The sequence below is a fragment of the Myotis yumanensis genome, unplaced genomic scaffold (genome assembly GCF_028538775.1).
Source record: "Myotis yumanensis isolate MYYU_CA2020_CCGP unplaced genomic scaffold, mMyoYum1.0.hap1 SCAF_4, whole genome shotgun sequence".
In the NCBI taxonomy this organism is placed as follows: domain Eukaryota; kingdom Metazoa; phylum Chordata; class Mammalia; order Chiroptera; family Vespertilionidae; genus Myotis; species Myotis yumanensis.
Window position 1 is genome coordinate 108,932,693 of NW_027223755.1, and position 16,049 is coordinate 108,948,741.

Consider the following 16,049-nt stretch of genomic DNA (forward strand, 5'->3'; position numbering starts at 1 on the left):
CTGGTTCCCTCCACGCCTCAGGCAGCGCTAGGTCCCGCAGGCCAGGCCAGCCCCTTGCTGCCCGCCTGGCTCCCTGCAGCCCTTCCTGGAGTCTTGTTTCTGTTCTCCCGCTCTATCAGATGTGTTTCTGCCACACTGCCTTAACTCTTTGTGGTCCCAGCAGAACCTGTGACCTGAAAATAAACAGTTGCCTGTGTGCTGTCAGCACGGCTTCCAGCCTCGCTGCTGTGGGCCTGCGGTCAGCAGTGGGAAGCACTGCCCGTCCTGGTTCTGCATCCGAGGTCACACTGGCCGTGCCCAGTCCTGTGGTAGCCTGGGGGCAGCACGTTGATGCCACAGGGTTGTCGGATCTTACTGACGGTTTGCTGCTCTAGATAAGTGGGCGGAGAAGCCAGCCTTCGGGACTCCGTTGGAGGAACACCTGAAGCGGAGTGGCCGAGAGATCGCGCTGCCCATCGAAGCCTGTGTGATGCTGCTGCTGGAGACGGGCATGAAGGAGGAGGTGAGGGCACGGCCGGGCTCTGGGCTGCACTGTCCTGGCCACACAGTCCCGTCGGGATGTGCAGCAGGGCGGGCCCCCACTTTTCTCCCTGTGACCCCAGCACAGCACCCGAATGGGCTGCGGTTCCCCAGCACACCCTGTGCTGCCCCTCCCTGCAGCCCACTCTGATAGTCCCATGCGGCACACTGGCTGTGCTTCATGGGAATGAGTGGCATGGTCACTGAGGGACCAGAGCTCCATGAGCTTCCGCTTGTGTAGGAAGTCTTACATTTGTGTGGTACTCAATTGTCGGGGGGCGGGGTGGGGGGAGTTGGCTCTGTCTTTAGAGAGTAGAGACCAGGGCATTGCTAGCCATCCTACAAAGCACAGGACAGCCTACAGCACAGACTCCTGGCCCAAAGGTCAGTGCCGCTGAGGTTGAGAAACCTGGACTAGGTTCCTGTCTTCGTAGTTCACTTGTTGACCCTTCGTGGGTTTTCCTCTCTTACGTACATGCAGGGCAGTGAAAGAGGCTGGCAGTTCAGCCTTACAATTTTTTCCGAGGCGTCCATTTTAAAAAAGATTTCTAAGTTTAAAAAATCTATAGCCTCACCCTTGTGGAAGTATGGTACATTGTTTTTAAATAGATTTCTAACGGGCACCGGTATTTTAGCAATGGGGCAGGGCAAGGACTACTAGGTTGGCAGTGTGACCCTGCCTGCAGGCGGCATGTGCTGGCCGTGGGGCTGGAGGTCCTCCATCAGGGTCTTACTGCTGCTCAGTGCTGGGCTCCCAAGTTGAACTTGACGCTAATGGCTTTGCATTGTCTTTAGGGCCTTTTCCGAATTGCGGCTGGGGCCTCCAGATTAAAGAAACTGAAAGCTGCCTTAGACTGTTCTACTTCTCACCTGGATGAGTTTTATTCAGACCCCCATGCTGTAGCAGGTGAGCTCCAAGGAGTGCCCTCCAGTGGTGGGTGAGTCTCAGATCACCCAGGTACTAGTGTTGATTGTTGTTTTAATGAAATGGCTCCTTCTAGGCTTAAGCTACAAAAGGGAAAGAGTAGATACACACTCACACCTTTTCTATTCCTGTGGGTTTTTTTCCTGGTTATCACGTAAAGGTGAAGGTGGCTTATAACCCAAGTCTTTGGAGGTGTGCTTGTATTTTCTCCCCTTCTCTCACCTCCACATGGTGCTCAGCCTGGGGAAGTGCTGTCTATTAACATAGTGACTCAGAAGCTGAGTTGATTTTTATTGGTCTCAATATACAGGGGAGGCAAAAGTAGGTTTACAGATGTGAGTATGCGAAACACCACAGTTTATTGTATAATGTTTCTTAATTATTGTATTATTTTCCATATGAACGACTGTATACCTTCTTTGCCCCACCCTGTATGTGGCAAGGGACAGAAATTGTTTTAGGGGCATTTTATTCTTTAACCGTTCCCACCAAGTCATAATTTGTTGTATATAGTTGGAAAATTACAGTTGAGATAATTTCATTTTGCAAAGTAATATGTCTGAGAGCCCAGCTCCCCTTTGTATCCTCAAAGAGAGTGCTCCTGCCTCCAGGTGCTTTGAAATCCTACCTGCGGGAGCTGCCCGAGCCGCTGATGACCTTCCAGCTGTATGAAGAATGGACGCAAGTTGCTAGGTAAGTTCAGAGAGCACTGAGTTTCAAAAGTTAAAGGAAGGGAAGCACTGTTGTGTCCCATTTGTAAATTGTCTTACTCTCCTGGGTGAGAAAAGAACATTACCATAGCATAGTTGTTAAATAGTCTGTGCCTCAATTCTGAAGGTTAAGATGAAAATACTGCGTATTGTGATTCTTATGTGGGAAGGTCACCACTTAGGCATTGACGTAAATGTGTCATTTAGTGGATGAAGACGTACAGTGGTTCCCACATTATGGGTTGTCTGGTCAAAGCCCCTTTCATATTGAAGAAAGTCCTGTCACTGGGGATACATGTTGTACCAGCCAGTGCCTGTTGAGCTGCATGGGAACTCAGCTGTGCATAATGTCACGTTAACATTGGACATAATTGGTCATAAAAGTTCATGCTTCCTGGGCATGTGCTATGTCTGAGTACTGTACTGATAACACCTATCGCCTCCTGTGATCCGTAGCTAATAACTTAACAGCAGATGTTACCAAGCTCGTTTCACTGAGGAGGAAACTGAAGTTTAGGAAGTCTCAAACAGTAGTAAGTAGTGGGCAGAGCTGGGATTCAGACCCAGACCTGTGTGACAGAGACTGTGCTCCCATCTTTGTCTCGTCCCTCCATTCCCAGCATCACCTGTTGAGGAGTAGTTGGTTTTAAGCAGAGCAGAATTGTTTGAAAAGTCCTAGAGCCTTCTCACTGCTGGCCAGCCTGCCTCCTAGTCTCGTCCCTCCTCTTAAAGGTGCCTAATTCCTCATCCCTGAAGGAAGGAGAACAGACTTCCCCTCTATCCCGTCCTCAGACACTGTCACCTGCTCCCTTAGAAATAAGCCATTTGCTCTGATCAGTTATAGTTCAGGGGATGTGAGACCATCCCTTGTCACTTTCACCAGGGATTTGCAGTGGAGCTTTTTCTCTCTGTCTCTATGGAGTGAGACTTTGTCCCTGTAGACGGTGAGGATTTTAAAGTCAGAGCAAGTTCCTAGTCGTGGTTGTCTCCCTGGAGCCCGCCTGGGGCTCAGCCTGATGTGAGCATCCTGTTTGTGGGACTGGGTAGTGGAGCCTGACACTCTGCCAGGCAGGGGAGAGCTCTGGGCTTTCTTTTACGGGGTCACCTGCCTGACCCCCTAAACCGTGACTGTTCTCTGTTCTGAGACTCTCACACTCGTCTCTGTGAGGAAATGTGCTTTTAAAGAAGGTGTCTGTCTTTTGGTGTGTTGGTTCTGTGCCTGAGAATGATCAGTGCAGGCCACCGATCCACCCCAGTGACACATCACCTGGCCTTGAGTATAACTTCACTTAACTCTGCCCATAACTCTCCAGACTGGCTCGGCGGTGGAGGACATATTGATAACTTCGGACACTGTCTCCCACTGGTGGCCGGAGTGGACTCTGCCTGTGGGCTGCGGGCTGGCCCTTTTGTGTCTGAAAGTTTGCACATTGAGCCTGCAGAGCAGAAGCAGGCTGCTGTGTTTAGGACAAGGGATCTGGGCTCCATGACACCCTGCCTGGGCAGACACATTTTCTAGAGAGTTCTCAGTGGTGCCCTGTCTCCGGTGTGCCAGGCATTGACTGGTCTAGGGGATGCTCATGGTTGTACCCCTGAAACTCCCATCACGCGGCAGGACCAGCCTTACTCAGCTTTGCACATTAGGAGATTGAGTCTTGGTGAGGTCAGTGAACTGCTCAGTTCAGTCGTTTGTTGGTATTTGACTCCAAATCTGTTTGCTCTCCGTCAGTGGAGGCATCACTGTTTGTAGCATATGGCCAGGGTTACTATATGACTTTTCATAAGTGGTTATGGATAACATTTTTTCTTAGTGTGCAGGATCAAGACAAAAAACTTCAAGATTTATGGAGAACATGTCAGAAGTTGCCACCACAAAATTTCGTTAACTTTAGGTATGTATGATTGACATTCTGTAAATAAAGCCGCCAAACTACAGTGACTCGACATGAAAATCTGTTCATCCCAGCAGAGAGGCTGTTTAATGCAAGCATGCTGGCACACCCAGAGTGCGGGGCGTCCCTGGGGGTGCTGGGAGGAAGGGAACCTACATGTGTACTGTGGCCTTTCTGCAGCACATGGCGTTCATGGGTAAGCTGCCCAGTCATTTCACCCCGCAAGTCACCGAGGACAAAAATCTTGTGGAAGGTTCAGTTGACTGTGTGTAGGATTTGAAGTCTAAATTGCCTAGTAGATAAAGGGTAAAAATTAACCAATAGTTGTACTTTCCGTAATATCCTCCATATATGCTACATAGTTTTAAATAGAGCATAAATCATCCTAAGTAAAATTTTAAGAAATGGACATTGTATGTTATTTTATGGAATAACTCTGTTTCTAAGAAAATTTACCATAGGACAAAGTTCTGGAGTTTAACCTCTATTTCCCATCTCACTTAAAATGTGGCTTCGAAGAAGGGGAGAGAGAAGGAAAAAGGGTGGCCGTTGGCAATGAAGTTGTTTAAAATCAAAGAATATTTTGTAAGGGGACTGGGTCCAAAATGGCACAGACTTTCCTGGTGAAATGCCTGGCATGTTACCTGACGTGTTCCTCAGTCCTGGGGTCCGTGGCTGAGCTAAGGAAACGCCCTCTCCGTACCCGAGGTGCTTGTGACGGCCCTCGCTGGCTCGCAGGCACATCTAGCGTGGCATTGTGGGTGCTCTTGCCCGGTTCCGAGTCCGTCCCGGTGCTTGGTACTTTGGGATCTGGCCTTTCATTTTGTTTTCCTCTTTATAATGTTTACCAGTTGTCTTTTGCATAGGGAGCACCTTTCCATGGCTCAGAATTCAGAAAGTGTACAGTGAAAAGTCCTCTTCGCTCCTGTCCCTCAGCCACCTCGTTCCCCTCCTGAGACACAGCACTTGGAGCCTCTCAGAGCCAGTGCCTGTGTCAGCAGATACATGCGTGCATCCATGCACACATTTCCTTCTCTCACCGCCCCTACTGTTTTCCAAAACCGAGTGGTAGCATATACTCTACATATCATTTTCTCCCTTGCCCTTTTTGCTTAATATGCATCTTGGGGATTTTTCCACATCAGCACCTGGTCATTTTTCATGGCTGCATAGTATTCCGCTGTGTGAATCTATTGTTATTTATTTAATTAGCCCTCTATTGATAAGTAGTTGGGTTCTTCATTTTTTATAGTGCGAGAGAATACATTTATGTGGTAAACTGGGTATTTTTTCTAATTACAGCATGAGGCATTTTCACACAGTTCCCTTTAAGCAGAACACCCACATTTCTGTCTCCCTGTGTGTGTATGTGCTCCTGTTTTGTTTTACTGAGTCTGTTGTTACTGTGTTCGTGTATATTGAGCCCCTGTGACTCCCACTGTAACTTACTCAGGGGCAGAGTAGACAGCGCCTAAAGGAGAAATGGATTAGAAATACACAGCAAGTAGAGGTTGAATCACTGAGGTTGACCTCTGAGCTGTTCTCCACTTCCAAGCCCTAAGTGTGTCCGTCCTCTGAAACGTGGAACACAGGAAATCTGTAAAGTGTTTAACCTGAGCTAGAGACTGAGTTAGCTGCACCTGAGCACTCTGGGCCTGAGCGCGTGGGCAGGAAGATGGTATTTCTGCAACCTTTTCAGAGTTGGTGCTTTCCCCTTATCTTTTGTACCACAGGTATTTAATCAAGTTCCTCGCAAAGCTTGCTCAGACCAGTGACATCAATAAAATGACTCCCAGCAACATTGCCATTGTCTTAGGCCCTAACTTGTTATGGGCCAGAAATGAAGGGTAAGTAACCTTTCCCCATATCGGATTATGTTCATTTCTGCTTTCCACCTGATGGAAGAGTAGACATATAACTCAAGATACACATTCCAGTGTAAGGAGCACTTGGGCATGTTCTGAAGTTGATCTTTCCTTGAGCTGACATTCTCGAAACCCTCCTGTGAGCTGGTCCTGTCCCAGATCTGGCCACACAGGGTGTGGGAGACGCCCAGTCCTCAAAGGCCCTGCCCTCAGGCAGTTGGACAGATAAGTGGCTCAGGGATCAGCTCTGCCTGCACACCTGTGTGTAAGTACCACAGGCATTACCAAGTCTGATGGCACTGGTGCTTGTTGAAGGGACACGGGTCAGCCTGAGTTCAGAGAGAGCTCTGCTCAGGAAGTGGCCCTGGAGCTGAACCTTGATAAATGGCTCCCTACAGTGGGTCCTGAATGAGCTAAGGTGTTGCAGGATGAAAGCACTAGGTCTCTAATGGGGGGGGGGGGGGGGGGGGGGGTGTTGCATGGCCTTATTAATGAGCACAGGTGACATGAGGTTAATGAAGCCAGAGCCAGGTCTCAAAGGCCTCGCGTATCTTGCTGAGGTGTTTGAAACTTCTTTTATGGGTCATGTCGTGAGGGTGTTCATCCACATTTCTAAGCAGAGGAATGACGCAGGGCAGATTGCATTTAGAAGGTGGCTTTCTTGGCATTGAGAAGCATAGATGGAATGGGGGAGGGGTCAGGGAGATGGGTTAGAAAGCTCCAGGAAAACCACTAGCAGTGGCGTTTACTCTGATGGTGACATTACGATGGTCTCGCTTAATCCTCACAAGTAACCTGTGGAGTGGGCACTGTTGTCCTTGTTCTTGCAGATGAGTCTGAAGCTTAGAGAAGACAAGCACTTTGCTTAAGGTTGCACAGCAGGGAAATGGTAGAGCCAAGATGCTGGCTACAGTCTGTGTCCATCAGCTCCACCTCCCTTCTCTGCCTCCCATCACTGCTGCTCAGCTGCGTAAAATCACAAGTGGTTCAAGTTTGCATTAACAAGTGCCGTGGCTTTCTGAATCAAAGTCTTTCTACCTCTCATTCATTTATTTACTCGTGTGTGCCCAATCTTGTTTCAGAAAGTACTTGTAAGATTATTTACAAAGATCTGATATACAGTGAAGTGAAAGACAAGTAGATATATAAAGTTAACTGCATACATCATATCTTATAGCAGATACATCCAGGTAGACCAAGGAGTTAAATATAAAAAGTGATGCCATAAAGGTAAATATTTTTTAGCTTTTGAGATAGAAGAATTTTCCAAACATAAAAGGAGTGCAAGAAACAAATTTAAAAATTGATGGAGCCCTGGCCGGTTTGGCTCAGTGCATGGAGCGTTGGACTGCGGATTGAGGGGTCCCGGGTTCGATTCCGGTCAGGGGCATGTACCTTGGTTGCGGGCACATCCCCAGTGGGGAGTGTGCAGGAGGCATCTCTATCCATCTCCCTTCCTCTCTGTAAAAAATCAATAAAATATATTAAAAAAATAAAATAAAAATTGATGGATTTGGCTCTATAATAGCTAGAAACTTCTGTATGTCAGAAAACTCCTAAGCAAATGGTAATTCACAAAGTAGGAAGGAGTTCCTCCAGAAATAGCCAGAATATCGGAAAGGTCCTGTGAGTCAGTAGACAGACAGCAGCTCCTCGAGACCCAAGCGATGGGCGGGGGACCAACAGGTGGAGCTCACCTTTGAAGCTAGAATTTGAAAGGAGCTAGAACTTTGGGTTGGTTGGAAATTGGGGTGAAAGTACTCTTCCTACGGGGAAGGAAGGTCAGCGTGATAATAGAGGAGATAGGTTTGGGGCGGCCAGACAGGGACCCAGCTTCTTGGGAATACAGCGTCTTTGATAAAATAAACTAATACGATGTAATGCAACATGTTGAAAGATGGAGTTAAACGAGGTGAAGCGCTGCCTCATGGTAGGCGCTCAGTGGCCACTGGGCCTTTGCACCCTGTTTGCTTTCTTTTTTTTTTAAATTAAATCTTTATTGTTCAGATTATTACATTGGTTCCTCTTTTTTCCCTCCACCCAGTTCCCACCCCACCCTCCGCCCTCACTCCCCACCCACTGTCCTCATCCATAGGTGCACGATTTTTGTCCAGTCTCTTTCCGCATCTCCCACTCCCCTTTCCCCCGCAAGAATAGTCAGTCCATTCCCTTTCTATGTCCCTGATTCATTATAATCACCAGTTCATACTGTTCACCAGATTATTTATTCACTTGATTTTTAGATTCACTTGTTGATAGATGTGTATTTGTTGTTCATAATTTGTATCTTTACCTTTTTCTTCTTCCTCTTCTTAAAGGATACCTTTCAGCATTTCATATAATACTGGTTTGGTGGTGATGAACTCCTTTAGCTTTTTCTTATCTGTGAAGCTCTTTATCTGACCTTCACTTCTGAATGATAGCTTTGCTGGATAAAGTAATCTTGGTTGTAGGTTCTTGGTATTTCATCACTTTGAATATTTCTTGCCATTCCCTTCTGGCCTGCAAAGTTTCTGTTGAGAAATCAGCTGACAGTCGTCTGGGTACTCCCGTGTAGGTAACTGACTTTCTTTCTCTTGCTGCTTTTAGGATACTCTCTTTGTCTTTTGCTCTTGGCATTTTAATGATGATGTGTCTTGGTGTGGTCCTCTTTGGATTCCTTTTGTTTGGGGTTCTCTGCGCTTCCTGGACTTGGAAGTCTATTTCTTTCACCAGGTAGGGGAAGTTTTCTGTCATTATTTCTTCAAATAGGTTTTCAGTATCTTGCTCTCTCTCATCTTCTGATACCCCTATAATTCAGATGTTGGTACGCTTGAAGCTGTCCCAGAGGCTCCTTAACACTATCTTCGTATTTTTGGATTCTTTTTTCATTTTGCTTTTCTGGTTGGGTGTTTTTTGCTTGTTCGTATTTCAAATCTTTGACTTGATTCTTTCGATCCTCTGGTCTGCTGTTGGGAGTCTGTATAATATTCTTTATTTCAGTCAGTGTATGCTTAATTTCTAGTTGGTTCTTTATCACAACATCGAGGGTCTCACTAGATTTCTTGAGGATCTCACTACATTTTTCAGCGGTCTCACCAGTCTTTTCGAGGGCCTTACTAAATTTATCGGTGGCTTCTAGACAGTTCTTTAAAGACCTTAAACGTGTGGTTTTGAACTCTATATCCAGCAGTTTGCTTTCCTCCATTTCTGTCATTTGTGTCCTGTTTCTTTGTCTCGGCATTTTTTTATGCTTCCCTGTGTTGATAAAGTGGTTTTCTGTGCTGAGTGTCCTCTAGGGCCCAGTGGTTCAGCCTCCCCAATTACCTGAGGTAGACACTCTTGGTGCACCCCCTTGTGGGCTTTGTGCACAGTCTTGTTGTAGTTAAGCCTTGATTGTTGTAGGTATCACTGGGAGGAATTGACCTCCAGGCCAATTGGCTGTGAGAATCAGCTGTGTCTGCAGTGGGAGAACTTCTGTGCTGGAGACACCCCTCTGGGGCTAGACTTGCTTCAATGGGGCTTTGGTGCTCACTGAGTCTGCCCCCTGAGTGTGTCCTTTATGTTTCCAGGGAGCTGCAAACCGGATGGTCCCACTCTGACCTCTGGGCTTCCTGGCTCCTGGATCTCTAGGGAGGTGCTAATCTAGCCTTTGCCTGAGGCTATCCAGCAAAAGCCTCCCTGCAGGGCTTGGGCGGGGCGGGTCCCACAGGATCAAAAGGGCAGGGCTAGCAGTTATGGCTGCTCTCAGTCTTGGCCTCAGAGGCTCTGCTTCTCAGTGTCCCGGTAATCGCTGCAAGCCCCTCGGAGAGAAAGCTGTCCTCGGGTTCTGACCGATGCCAGACAATCCCGCTTCTCCCTATGAGTCTGGGTCCCTAGAGACTCGCTCAGAACTGGAGCTCAGAGCCTGAGACTCCCTCCCGATTGAAAACGACAACTGCGCCCTCAGCCACCAGCCCCCTCCTCATGCACCTCCGCACCTTAGTATTTTACTTCCGTACTGCGCCTCCTCTGAGTCTCGGTATGCTTTTCTCTTTCCTTCTAGTTGTAGAATTTCCACTCAGCCAGCCTTCCTGTGGTTCTGGATGATGTCCGTTCCGTCTTTTAGTTGTATTTTTGAAGTGGTTGTTCGAGGCAGCAAACTCCGGTGTTTACCTATGCCGTCATCTTGGTTTCTCCCCCACCCTGTTTGCTTTCATGGTCTTCTGACCCCAACTGGAACATGCTGGGTAGCGGGGTAACTATTCTCACTTATGCTCTTCCTTCTGATCCCTTTCCAGACACTTTCAGTTTGTGAGCATGCATCTTGGGACCTGTTCATATATATGACAACCTTCACAATACATGTAAATGGGGGCTCACGTTTTCTGACATGACAGAGGGACGCTGTCACAATCCACGTCCTTGCTTCTGTAGTAGGTGAAATTGTTGGGTGTGATGTTGGGTCTCACCAGTCACTACCATGGGTAACACCGTCCCCGTGGGAAGCACAGTCCTGTCCCAACCAGTGTCAACCCAGCATTGAGTACAGCCATCACAGGCTCCCTGGCAGTGTGACTATCTCAGGGCAGCCTGATCGGGGTGACCCACATGCACATAGGCCGGGCTTTGTGGATTTAACGTTTGCATTATTCTCAAATATCTCATCCTTTGAAAGTCATGGAATGGCTCTGAACCAGACCAGGGAAATGATAGGCTGCCCAGGGAAGCGTGTGAACTCTGTGCACTTCGTTGCAGGACGCTGGCTGAGATGGCAGCCGCCACCTCCGTTCACGTGGTCGCGGTCATCGAACCCATCATTCAGCACGCCGACTGGTTCTTCCCTGGAGGTAATTAGCTTTGCAGCTTCACTAGCTGCAAGAGCAACGCAATAATAGTGTAACAGTGTGAAAAGTCTTTTTCAAGGGCAAATGCATCAATAATCCTTTGTGATGGCATAATAGCTGTCTCTTTTTCCTTCTTTTTTTTTTTTTGCACATACATCTCTGGAATTTATTGAGTAATTTCAAAATCAAAGTGTAATAAACCACTGGTGTTCACTTTTATATCATCAGTCACAGAGAGCTTGATACCTAGCTCACAGACCTCATTTCAATTCTAGCTATGTTGCTCTAGGTTGGTCTCTCTTCTCCCTCATTTGCATCTGTGTGTGTGTGTGTGTGTGTGTGTGTGTGCCTGTGCTTGTGTGCGAACATAGGAGTTTAGGCTGATGCCACCTAATGACTTCATCCACAGTAACTTCAACATCCACATTATTGACTCTGCCCAGGTGTCTCTTTTTCATGTTTCTTTCCAGACTGTGCTTTGCATTTGTATTTTGACATCATGGTGACCCCATGATTTTGTGTTTCACTTAACCATATATATATGTACACACACATACTGAATACCCACTAGGTGCCATATGTGTGCTGGTAAAGCTTGCTGTCTTCCCTGGAGGAAGTCGGACCACTGCAAGAGGCCACGTAAACAGAGAAATTATAATACATGGCAAATTAGAAGGATAGGTGGGTGAACAGCGATTTGACAGACTCAGAGGTTGGGAAAGGGAGTCGGATTGCGTGATAGGAGAGGCAGCACTGAACAGGCAGGCATTTCATCTGGAGGCAGGCTTTTTGTTTCTCTAGGCAGATGGTTGGCTTTGTGCAGAGTGGAGAGCAAGCAGGAAAGGTTGGCTGGGCCCATTCTGAGCTGGCTGTCAGGATTTGGATTTCATCCTCTAGACCAGGGGTGGGGAACCTTTCTCTGCCAAGGGCCATTTGGATATTTATAACATCACTAGAGGCCCGGTGCACAAAATTCATGCACAGGTAGGGTCCCTAGGCGTGGCTGGTGATCAGGGCCGATCGGGGCCTTCTGGCTGCCAGCCAGGGCCTTCCTTCATTCCACGCCACCCTCTAGTGGTCAGCACACATCATAGCGAGCGATAGAACTCCCAGTTGAACTCCCGTGGGGACACTTTGCATATTAGCTATATATATATATATACACACACACACACACATACATATATACACGTACATACACACACACACATATATACACACACACACATATATACACACACACACATACACATACATACACACACACACACATATATATATAATATAGATTTGCGGGCCATACAAAGTTATCAACTTAAAAATTAGCCTACTATATTTGGTCTAACATTTAATTAATCACCCCTAATGCCTTGACAGGGCCAGACCACATGATTTCTTGGGCCTTATACTGTCATGGGCCAGGCGTTCCCCACCCCTGCTATAGGCAATCAGTTTGTAAACTACCTGCATTGCAGTCTTGGGATCTTAGACTCCATGGCCCCTTTGAGGGTACTGGCTGGGCAAGTGTTGGAAGATTGGTCCACGTCTGGACCTCCCATCCCTACTTTGCCGGAGCAGCCCTGGTGTCAGGTCCCCTGGAGTGTAAGTTCCACGATGCCAGGGCCACGCTCATCTCTTCTTCACCAGTCTTCTTCAGAACCCACACCTCACGCCGGAGGCTGCTCAGGAAATGTAGGGTGGGTGAATGAATGAATGAGTGCAGTTACACCTCGGTTCTCAATGTCTCCCATCTCAAACAGTCCACTTCTCAACTGACAACCTGTTCGTGCTGATGCCTGTATGATCAGTCACGCATCTCTCAGGCAATAAACAGAGAGAATGCGCGAGCATGAGTCAGCACAGTTAACATCTCAGGAAATTGTGCTGTGAATATTTTTATGTGTTTTTGCTTTTGTTACTGCTTCTTACTACTAAATTTTCATTTTTTACTGTACATTTCATTTCCTTTTTGTTTTTAAAGTGTTTATAGATTAAACAATACATTAGACATGCACTGTATATAAGAAGGGTTAAAACAGGGAATCATTTGGAATGGATTAATCAATTTACATTATTTCTAAGGGAAAAATGCTTCAGTGTTCGAGCAGCCTCCTGGAATGAATTAAGTTCGAGAACTGAGGTTCCGCTTGGCATTCTGCCCCAGATCTCCTTGGAGAAAAAGAGGCATGTGAAAGCTGCTGTAGGCAGTACGGAGTTCACATTGCCTTTTATTTCCATTTTATGTCAGACTGAATAATATCACACTTCATTATTCAAATAAGTTATCCATGCCCCTTTTTCGTATTTGTGTTTGTTTACAAAAAGACAGCAGAGTCGTGTACATGTTCTGAGTCGTGCCCCCGTCTGGTCCCGTCCTGCCTCCCTGGTGTAGTCAGCGTCCTGTAGAAGAGGGGAGTGTGGGCTTCTGCTTAGGAAGTAGTGAGGCTCACGGATGAAGAGGAAGTTCCTGTTCCAGGGGTGTCTTACAGCCCCCTCACCCCTCCCCCCCGCCTCTGCATCTCATGTTCACTGTGCCTTTCTCTTCCTGCAGAGGTGGAATTTAATGTATCAGAAGCATTCGTACCTGTTGCCCCCCCAAACTCCAACCACTCATCCCACACTGGAAATGACTCTGACTCGGGAACCCTGGAGAGGAAGCGACCTGCCAGCATGGCGGTGATGGAAGGGGACTTGGTGAAGAAGGAGAGGTGTGTGAGAGCAATCACTTCAAACCGGCGTTGTTAAACCCTTGGCGGCAGTACTGCCTCGGAGGCCTGTGCGGCCCAGGCCTGCTAGAGCCCAGATAGTTTCGGCACTCAGCTCTAGTTCATTGCAAACCTTGCTCTGGCCAGAAAGTCGGTGCCCAGCTTCTCAGGCCACATGTGCTGTGGGCATTCACACTTTACCTGCTGCTCGGTCGCCCCCACGGTGCACTGGCGTCTTACACGTCACCTAAATGTACTTGCCTGGGGGGTGGAGGGAATAAGAAAAAAGTTAAACATTATGGACTTACGTCCAAGAGTGGGCATGAGAACAACCCACCACTCAACAGTGAGTTGTGTGATTGTTTAAAAGAGGCATATTTTTGGCATAACTTGGACCCTTGGTGGGAGCCAGCACTGAATCTGATGCTCAGCTGAGAAGCCTCAGTCTGGCTGATTCTGGAAGAGAAGGGTCTGTGTTGAACTTAGCGGGAGCCGCACGTCTCCGTAGAGGCTCCCGGCTCAGGTGGAGGGCTCTCAGGTCGCGGAGGGCTGCGAGGGAAGGCGCTGTGCCCACAGCAGGGCTGGGTGGCAGAGGCGCTGCTCAGGGCGTGCCTGTTTGCGTGGAGGTGGTTATGTCACCCGAAGTCATTGCATTAAAACACAAGCTCTTATTTTAGTTGCCCAGTCTTAGAGTGAGGTTTGTCTTTTTGTTCTGTTTTTTTTTTTAACCCATTGCAAAGGAAAATGTTTTCCTCTTCTGTCCCTCTGAAGCCACGTTTGCTGTGCAGAAGTTTTCCCTTCACACAGCGGCAATGCTTCCTGATGACAAGCGGCCATAGCAGATCTGCCTTCATGTATTTAAGTTACAGAATGTTCCTTAAACTAGGGTTCTAGTTAGCACACAGTAAGCAGTTCTCTGGCATCTGCCTGGGGAGGCTCCCACCAGAAACACATGCTCAGGGAGCCATAAATCTTCTTATATTTTGAACTAAAAACAAAGAAGTTTTGAAGTTTATACACAGTGGGCTTAAGTGGAAGTGAGCCTTCCTCTGCCCTGTCCTCCAGTCCCCAGGTCCAGCCCCCAAGCAGCTTCCCAGCCCTACGCTTTCAGTTGCTCTTGCTCACACCCCTGCCTCTGCCCAGGGCTGAAGAGGCCCTGGTAGGACTCCCACACACACATTTGAGACCATGCGCTTGTGTGTGGTAACGTGGACTTAAACAGGTTCACGTGATGTCACGCACTCACGCTGCGGTCTGCCTGCGTGTGTCAGCTGCTCCTGCGCAATTGAGAAGGACTCTGGTCAGTACCAGGCCCATTGGCTCTCGCAGGGGAGAGGCCAAGTCGAGTTGCTTGCCTCGGTACTAGGGATGGCCATCCACCTGGTCCTTGTTGCTTCACCGCATGCTGGGCAACTTGGGTGGCTGTACCGTGTGGGTTTTAACACGCGTGGACCAATGGGCTTCTGTCTGTTATTGGCTCGCATGGTGTGTTGACTGTTTCTTCTCTCTGTGTAGCTTTGGTGTGAAGCTTATGGACTTCCAGGCCTACCGGCGGGGTGGCACCCTAAATAGAAAGCACGTATCCCCTGCTTTCCAGCCGCCACTCCCGCCTACAGATGGCAGCACCTTGGCTCCTGCTGGCCCAGAGCCCCCTTCCCAAAGCTCTAGGGCTGAAAGCAGCGCAGGGGGTGGGCCTGTTCCCTCCTCTGCGTGCGCACTGGAGCAGGGGCCGAGCCCAGGCGACAGCAGGTAAGGGGCTGGCTTTGCTGACAGTGGGTGCTGGGCGCCCTCGCCTTCCTGCAGGTGCTGGCCTGTAGGCACAGCACCCATGCCCTGAGAGTCACCTGGCATGCAGGAAAACATATTTGCCTTCTTTCTCTGGTGAGCATTGGATGGAGAAAAAGACTAAATTGCTTGCTTCCTTTCCTGTTTTCCAAAGAATGCACATTTGTTTGCATTCTTTACTGAACTGCTTCAGTGCTGGGAGCTGGAAACCAGGAGGTGTCTAGCAATGTTATAAATCTCTTTCCCCTGTTTGATGTGTACTCAGTGTTTGCGTACCATTTGCTTATTGTCATCCAATATGCTAGTAGTAAACGTTTCAATGTAGCAAGTAAGGTTATAATATTCCTGGTGCGTCCGTCCATCCACCCATCCCCCCATCCAGTCAGATTCACTGAATACCTGAGTACTGAGTAGTATGTGCCAGTGCTGTACCAGGCACACCAGGTGACTCCCTAGCTTTCTGTCTTGTAGGGAGTTGATACATGAGTATAAGGTATGAAATATGATGATAGATTTTCTGAAAAGGCTTTTCTGTTGTTTTGCTTTCTGCTCAGTCACCTGGAGTGGACTATAAATGTATAGCAACTCCAAGGAAAAATACCTTTTATTTAACTTGCATGGATTTAGTTCTTCACACTGACCTGGGCAGATGACCACTTGGGTGGCATCTCAGGTGGTGCAGGCTGGCAGCAGCTATAAAAGATGAGCGGTGTGCTGACTCTCGTCATTTGCTCTACTTTGGCTGCCTATAAAGCACCAAACGATCATATAAAAAGGAAAATAAATGCATAAAACAAGGACGGGCTGTGTATCCACAGGGGAGTTTCCCCACACGGAGATGGA

The 16,049-nt window shown here is 47.9% G+C and overlaps 1 protein-coding gene across 8 annotated transcripts in view; it reads left to right on the forward strand.

Annotated features, from left to right (window-relative positions):
* The window catches only part of ARHGAP17 (Rho GTPase activating protein 17), an 80,984-nt gene that overhangs the window by 51,269 nt on the left and 13,666 nt on the right, over positions 1-16,049 (forward strand). For 7 of the 8 annotated variants that reach the window (XR_011471302.1, XR_011471303.1, XR_011471304.1 and 4 more), the window contains 8 exons: positions 375-502; positions 1,315-1,426; positions 2,056-2,137; positions 3,966-4,046; positions 5,780-5,893; positions 10,628-10,719; positions 13,268-13,424; positions 14,937-15,170. Coding sequence is in view for 5 of the 8 variants with exons in the window: in XM_070413639.1 (XP_070269740.1) it covers positions 375-502; positions 1,315-1,426; positions 2,056-2,137; positions 3,966-4,046; positions 5,780-5,893; positions 10,628-10,719; positions 13,268-13,424; positions 14,937-15,170 (1,000 nt within the window). In the remaining 3 variants the exon portion in view is untranslated. The remainder of the gene's footprint in view (positions 1-374; positions 503-1,314; positions 1,427-2,055; positions 2,138-3,965; positions 4,047-5,779; positions 5,894-10,627; positions 10,720-13,267; positions 13,425-14,936; positions 15,171-16,049) is intronic. The other variant, XM_070413642.1, reaches the window with a different exon arrangement.